This window comes from Rhincodon typus, chromosome 38 (genome assembly GCF_021869965.1).
Source record: "Rhincodon typus isolate 14 chromosome 38, sRhiTyp1.1, whole genome shotgun sequence".
Taxonomy (NCBI): domain Eukaryota; kingdom Metazoa; phylum Chordata; class Chondrichthyes; order Orectolobiformes; family Rhincodontidae; genus Rhincodon; species Rhincodon typus.
Window position 1 is genome coordinate 5,858,526 of NC_063369.1, and position 8,336 is coordinate 5,866,861.

Sequence of the window (8,336 nt, forward strand, 5' to 3'; positions counted from 1 at the left end):
CTAGGACATTTACAGCTTATCTCTTACCCTGCAAATATTTCAGCATCACTTTTGTTTTTTGGCAAAGGCTCAACTGTGAGACAAACTCAGGCAAGAACAGTGCTCATTTTCCAATTCCTTTATGGGATGTGGACAAGCCAGTATTTATCATCCATGCTGAATTGTGCTTCAGCCAAACCCATTGAGGTCTCAGTGAATAACTAGGAGTCAACCATAATGCTGTGGGTTTGGATTCACACATAAGCAACACCAGATTTCCTTATTTTTCCCACATCAATGTACCAGACGGCTTTTAGACGTGGTGGTCTCAAGGCCCTGTTATTGACTCCAGCTTTTCAATTCAAATTTATTTAATAAATTGCATCTAACTTTCCATTCTGTTGAGATTATTATCCAAACCTCTGGATTACTCCCAGAAGATAACAACTATAGATATTTTCTAAATCAACCCATTCAGAAATGTTACTACACATTCTTGGAAGAGGTGGGATTTGAACCCGGATCTTCTGGCTTAGAGGTAGGGACACTACCACTGTGCCACAAAAGCTCTCAAATCTAGCTATTATATATCAATTAATTGACTGAGCCCCATCCCTTAGACAAGGATCCAATCTATTTTAACTACTAAGCAAGCAAAAATATCATATTTCTTAATAGATGTAGGAATGATTTTTTTTTGCCACTGTTCTATTGCCCAGATGGTTCTGCTGCAGTTAACTGTGAGAAATAATGATCTTAAGATAGTCAGTACATAGCTTACCTTGAGGCACCTCTTGCACACTTACTCGCACATCGAATTTCTTGCATTTTTTTACTTGCTTGGACACCAGAGCATGATAACTAGTTAGAACCTGCATAGTAAAAGCAGAAACAGTGGTCATCCATAAAAGCAATGAAGTCATTGAGTCACAGAAGTCTACTGCACAGAAAAAGGCCTTTCAGCCCATCACATCTGCGCCAGTCAATAAAAAAGCAGTTCACTATTCTAATCCTATTTTTCAGCACTTGGCTCTTAGCCTTGTGTGCTTTAGTATTAGAAGAGCACATCTAATACTTCTTAAATGTTATGAGGGTTTCTGCCTCTTCCACCATTAGAGGAAGTGAGCTCCAGGTTCCCACCACCCTCTGGGTGAAAATGTTTTTTTTTCCACATTTCCTTTAAACCTGCTTCTTCTTGGTTATTGATGATCCCTCCACCAAGGGGAAATATCCCTTCCTGTCTAGACATGTGAGATAATAAAACCAAGCAATGGATGGTATGGTGGCTCAGTGGTTAGCACTGCTACCTCACAGCACCAGGGACCTGGGCTCAATTCCACCCTCGGGTGACTATCTGTGTGGAGTTTGCACATTCTCCCCATGTCTGTGTGGGTTTCCTCCCAGTGCGCAAGTTACGTGGACTGGCTGTGCTATCGTGTCCAGGAATATATGGGTTAGGTGGGTGCTACAGCAAATGCAGGGATTGGGTGGGATGCTCTTCAGAGGGTCAGTATGAACTCACTAGGCCAAATGGCCTGCTACCACACTGCAGAGATTCTACAAATCAAATCCCTGATGTGTTGCCCATCAGGACACTGCTAAAATCCTTTGCTGGTACAATTGCACCAGGAACATTGACCTTCTGATGAATTGATTGGCATTTCCAGAGTCTCTCTCTGCAATTTTTTTATTCATTCACAGGATGTGGGCACATCCCTAACTGTCCAGATGGTGCTTAAGAGCCAAGCACATTGCTGTGGGTCTGGAGTCATACGCAGACCAGAATAGGTAAGGATGGCAGTTTCCTTCCCTAAAGGATACTAGTCAACCAGTTGGACTTTTTCCAACAATCATCGATAGACTCTTAATTCAAGATTTTTATTGGATTCAAATTCCATCACCTGCCATGGTGGGATGCGAACCCAGGTTCCCAGGACATTACCCGAGTGTCTGGATTAACAGTTCAGTGATAATACCACTGGGCCACTGCCTCTCTCTCTGACTCTAAGCTAAGCATAGGAGACTGAAGAAGCCAGATATTCCTTTCCAAATACTTAGCAAGAAATGTTATGCTAGTTCATGCCTCATCGAAATCAGAGATTAGCTGCAGAAACTGAACTGAGAACCACAAAGCCAATCGCCCTCAGCATACTGAGCTGCATTGACAACGTGCAGGGATGTGGTGACATTATTGATGCGTCTACAGGTGTTTCTTGCAGCATGCCCTGTCAGGACTGAACGTTGTCAGAGGCTATGCCTGTATATACCTGATGGCCATGTTTAGCCTTATGGGTAAACCAGTCTGCTTCGTAATATAATTATTTTCGGTAGGAAGTGAGATTAATCAAGTGCTTCAGTCTCAATGCTGCAAAAAGGCAACAGGGTGAATGTGTGAAAAAAGATTCGTTACTGAGAAAATGTACTTATCAAGAAAGACCATAAACGTTTTCCCTCAAAAAGGTAGGGCAAGGGGTGACTTGAATGATACAAATGATGGACTATTCTACTTACAGTACTGCATTCACAAACCCGAGGTATTTGAAACCAATACTTACTTTCACTGTTCCTTGTCCTTTTCCTTTTGCTTGTATTGTAAATTTTTCAAGGGCACTCATCTGAAATATGGATAGTGTAGATTAGCCATTCAGCTTGACATAGCACTTATTTAACATTAAAAAAATAGGAGCAGGACTAGGCCATTCAGTCCTTCAAATCTTCTCCACCATTCAGTATGATCATGGCCAATCATCCAACTCAGTCCTCAGTTCCCGCTTTTGCCCCATATCCTTTGATCCCTTTAGCCCTAAGAAATACATCTAACTCTTTCTTACAAACATTCAACGTTTTGGTCTCAAACAATTTCTGTGGCAGAGAATTCCAGAGGCTCTCCACTCTCTGAGGGAAGAGGCATTACAAAATGGTTAACATAATAAAAACAAAGGAAGAGACTGCAAGATGAAGAGACATAACAGCTTAGGTCCAAAAAATGATGAAACAAATTAGAAATGAAAAGAAAATTATAGAAAAGCTGTCCTTTCATTCTTTGTCCTCAGAATGTGACTGACAGGTAAGGGCTGAGGAATGGAGGTGATGGGGCAGTGCTGGGGAGGTCCTTTTCTTGCCCAGCAGCAAACCCTGAAGTAGTGGTGAACATACGCGTCCAAGAATCCAATTGCGAGTTATGGTGAAACATTGGAGACAACAGTGTGCCTACTGCTCTTATTCATCTCATTGGTAGCTGTTACAATGTTGGGAATCACTGCCAAAGTAACCGCAATGAAATGCATCTTGTGGATAATGCACAATTCACTCTCAGCGCAATCACAGCCGTGGGCAAATTCCCATCTCCTTTTATTTTCCCAATGCACAGACGTCCAAGGTCCATGCATGGTCGTGACTTCCAGAAGCAGGAGTGAAAATGCATCAGCACACTAACTGGGGTTAACAAAGCCTCTGAGATGCCAAGCGCAATTGCAGGGATTGATGCTGAGCCTAAAGTCTGAGTGCCAAACAAGCAAGCTGCTTTGTCTCTGGCAGTTGGTGCTATTGGCTCTATTGTTTAAGGTGTGCGCAAGTGTCGCGTACCACTTGAGCCTCATGGACGCTGGAGAGACTTTGGACGAGCCAGCAGGTGAACTAATTCAGGCATGGTCTCATCCAGCCTCAGTCCTGACATTGCTGCCAAAGTCATAATCTAGTTATGGTCCTGTTATAAGGTTCAGGCCAATTCTAACAATGTAAGTTTTGATGGTGTGAAATCAGCAATAGCAGTGCCAGCGAAGATCAACTGAAGATCAGAAGAAACAGGAGCAGGTTTAGGCCATTCATAAAATGAGATCGTGGCTGATCATCTCTTTGGTACCATTTTCCTGCACTATCCCTGTTTCTCTCAATGTTTTTAATCGGGAGAAATCTATCATCTCAGTCTCGAACTGACTTCATCGAGTTTCTGAGACAGGGCATTCACAAGTTCCACCACCTCTGAATGAAGGAATTCCACCTCATTAGTTGCCTGCCCTGTATTCTGCCAAGGAGGAGGTACTGGGATTTTTCTAGCTAGAGATAGTCATTGCTAAGTATTCGTAGGATCATAGAAACCCTGCAGTGTGAAACAGGCCATTTGGCCCATCAAGTCTGTACCAACCCTCTGAAGAGCATCCCGCCCAGCCCCAAACCCCACATTTACCACAGCTAATCCAACTAGCCTGCACATCCTTGGACACTATGGGGCAATTCACCATGGCCAACCCACCTGACCTGCACATCTTTGGACATTTTGCATGGCAAAGATATTACTTTCCATTTGTTGGCCAGCAGCAAAGAGGCCCTGCCGCCTGACAAAGTTAAAGATTGAAACTTTACTTTATTCTAAGTAGAGGAAAGATCACAGACCTGCAACAAACTTGAAGGGCTGAATGGCCTATTCCTGCTCCAATGAAACAAACTATTTCTTTCTCCACCAGTCTTGCCAGACCTACCAAGTATTTCTCACATTTTGCGGTTTTTATTTCACAAAACCAGCATTTTCAGATTGTGGTTTTTGAAGGTGTTGTTGTAGGAATCCAAAGGCCTGGACAAAATGAGTTTGAGTGATGAGTTCAATTCTCACTCTAGGAAATATATGAGATGCTTCACGAAGATTTCTGTTCCCCCTACAGCGAAAAACGTGGTACCTGGCCAGGTAGTGCATGGCTGAAATTTGAAATTCCTTTACATGCCACTGAAATTCAAGAATTCCCTTTCTTTACACAATAAAACTGTCAACTCCTGGGCCAGTCAACACTGAAATTATTGAGCAAAACAGGGCTTTAAAGCATCATAGCTACTGAAAACATATATGCAAATGCAGGTTCATGAAGTGGGATGGGTGAAGACTCTGTGAAACATCAATGCAGGCCACAGACTAGGAGGAATGAATGATCCATTCCTGCACTGCCCACTTGTTGCAAAATTAGTTAAATACACTTCTATAGGTTGGAAACAAAAATATTATACTGAGGAACAGGCGCAAAAGCAAAATTACAATATTTATGCTCAAAACAACAACAAGCACAAGTGCCCAGTTAGGTACATTAAAAAGAATTGCTTTAAAAAAATAAAATTTCAAACTTATCTAATCACTAACCCTTTCAGACTTTGCTACATATTTATTTGATGAGTCAAAACGCCATTGAATAGGTCTGTTCCTGCCGGGAATGGTGACACTGACATCCAAATCAATTTCCTTCACTTGAGGAATATCCATCTGATATTTGGCTAGAGCTTGTAGAGCAACCATTGTTGCCTAGGGCAGGGTGGAAAGAAAAAAAAAAATGATTGTTAGAGATAATTGAGAAGTAGAAATTTGAAATTGCTTGCTTATGAAATATTCTATTGTTTGGTTTCGATTTAAATTCTCTAAGAATAATCAAGAAATTTCAAAACAAACAACGCCTACAAGGTTCCAGTTCCAACTTGGCAGCGTCTGGGGGGAGAAAGGCACTAAAACTTAAAATCACTTTAATCCAAAATCAATGGAGTGGGGCGTATAAGTCTGGACATTTTTTTTTATTATTCATTAATGGGCTGTAGGCATCACTGGTAAAGTCAGCATTTATTGCCAAAAGATCGCTGCTCTCCAGAAAATGGAGGTGAATCATAGAATCCCAACAAGTCCACACCGACCCTCCAAACAGCATCCCACCCAGACCCATCCCCCTAATTTCCCATGTCTAACCAAGCATACCTGGACACTAGGGGCAATTTATCACAGCCAATCCACCTAACCTGCACATCTTTGGACTGTGGGAGGAAACCGGAGGAAACCCACACAGGTACGGGGAGAACGTGCTAACTCCACACAGACAGTCGCCCGAGGGTAGAATTGAACCTGGGTTGCTGGCACTGTGAGGCAACAGTGCTAACCACTGAGCCACCATGCCACCCGAACTACCTTCTTGAACCGTGTGGTGTAGGTACATCCACAAAGATGTCAGAAAGGGAGTTCCAGGATTTTGACCCAGTGAGAATGGCAGATATATTTCTGAGTACGTCAGGGTGTACCACTTGGAAAATAATTTACAATGTGGTGCTCCCTTGCACTTCCTGACTTCATTCTTGTAGGTCCTAAAGGTTGCAGGTTTTAAATAACTATAAGCAAATGCAATGACAATTTTAAGCCATTTTAAATGATTTCACACTTTAGAAAAGCTCAAAACTAATTCATTTTTTCATCAAAAGGATGCTATGAACTTGCTGGGAGGGACGCTCATCGGCTAACACAACATGTTAGATGTTGTGGTTGGTTGGCTCGCCAAGCTGGTTCATAGTTCCACAGACGTTTCATTACCCTGCTGGGTAACATCATCAGGGCAGGGTCCAATGAAGCGCCATTGTGTTCTCGCGCCTGGTTTTTAAACCCTGGGGTCCGTTGAGCTGGATTACCTCACTTCCGGTTTTCCTTCGCAATGGAGTGTATGTGGGGTCGAGTTCTCTGTGGAACAACAACGAACCAGCTCGGCTAGCCAACCAACTACAACATCCACAACCCGAGCTACAAATCTACTCTAAAACCTTAGAGACAATATTATAGAGTCGTAGAGCTGTACAGCATGGAAATGGACTCTTCGGTCCAACTCGTCCATGCCGATCAGATATCCTAAATTAATCTCGTCCCATTTGCCAGCATTTGGCCCATATTTCTCTGAACCCTTCCAATTCATATACCCATCCAGATGCCTTTTAAATGTTGTAATTGTACCAGCCTCCACCACTGCCTCTGGCAGCTCATTCCATACACGCACCACCCTCTGTTTGGAAAAGTTACCCCTTTTAAATCTTTCCCTTCTCACGTTAAACCTATGTCGTCTAGTTTTGGACTCCCCTCTGAATAGACCTTGGCTATTCAGCCTGTTAATGCCCCTCATGATTTTATAAACCTCTATAGGGTCACCCCTCAGCCTCTGAAGCTCCAGGGAAAATAGCCTCAGCCTATTCATCCTCTCCCTATAGCTCAAACCCTCCAACCCTGGCAACATCCTTGTAAATCTTTTCTGAGCCCTTTCAAGTTTCACAACATCCTTCCAATAGCAGGGAGACCAGAACTGAATGCAGTATTCCAAAAGTGGCCTCACCAATATCCTGTACAACTGCAACATGACCTCCCAACTCCTATACTCAATGCACTGGCCAATAAAGGCAAGAATACCAAACGCTGTATTCACTATCCTGTCTTCCTGCGACTCTACTTTCAAGGAACTATGAATCTGAACTCCAAGGTCTCTTCGTTCAGCAACACTCCCCAGGACCTTACCATTAAGTGTATACGTCCTGCCCTGATTTGCCTTTCCAAAATGCATCACCTCACATATTTCTAAGTTAAACTCCATCTGCTACTCCTCAGCCCATTGACTCATCGGATTCCATTGTACTCTGAGGCAACCTTCTTCACTGTCCACTACACCTCCAATTTTGGTGTCATCTGCAAACTTACTAACCATATCACTATGTTCACATCCAAATCATTTATATAAATGACAAAAAGCAGTGGACCCAACACCGATCCTTGTGGCACACCGCTGGTCAGCAACCCTCCACCACCAACTATTTCTTTTGCAAAATAAAAAAAGTTCCTAACCCTAACGAATAAAATTGACTTTTATCATTCAAGACAAGAAGATCAAATTATGTTCTCATACTTGTAATCTTGACCAGTACAGGATAGTTCCTACTTGAAATGGTAATGGTTATTGAATCCTATGTTAGTTTGCCAAATCAGATGCATTCACTTTGTACATTTGGAGGACCTAATTTCTAAATTAGGTTGCTGATCTTACAGCATTGAGTAGGTGCCACAGCATCAGAAAATCCATTCTTTATGAAATAAAATATGATGGAGATCGTGTACACTGGTTCAACTGTATTTGAAAGACCTAATGTAAAGTTTCCATTGGAATTCAACAAGAGAGATTTTACTGATCAGCTGAGTGTGGGGAATTTCTGCTAACTCTCATTTCAATCTTGCAATTCCCATCAACATGTTTGGTGTGTAGAATTATACCTTCTCAAATCTGGGTAGAGGTTCTTTAACACTTTGAAAATGGTGGAAATATGTTACTCATTCCAGTTGCTATCACTTGACCCACAGTAACTATGGACAGAAGGGATAACAGCCTGATAACATTGCAGAGGCAGGTGGAGCGTGTCAGGAGTAAATGATTGTGCAGGTCAATATTTAATTTCCTTTAATGACCAGTTGAGAAAGCACTGGCTGGGGGTTCATTGCAATAGGATCCAGGGTCTGCTATAGTCGGGCAATGACCATGCTTTCCCCAGATGAACTTCCCAAGAAACCTGACAGACCAATTGACGTGAGCCTG

At 42.5% G+C, this 8,336-nt stretch overlaps 1 protein-coding gene across 1 annotated transcript in view; it reads right to left on the reverse strand.

Moving 5' to 3' along the window:
* LOC109918583 (complement C3-like) overlaps positions 1-8,336 on the reverse strand; it is a 100,481-nt gene that overhangs the window by 21,468 nt on the left and 70,677 nt on the right. Inside the window, exons 29-31 of the mRNA XM_048617804.1 lie at positions 5,105-5,263; positions 2,535-2,594; positions 761-851 (exon numbers count right to left, since the gene is read on the reverse strand). Of these exons, the coding sequence (XP_048473761.1) occupies positions 761-851; positions 2,535-2,594; positions 5,105-5,263 (310 nt within the window). The remainder of the gene's footprint in view (positions 1-760; positions 852-2,534; positions 2,595-5,104; positions 5,264-8,336) is intronic.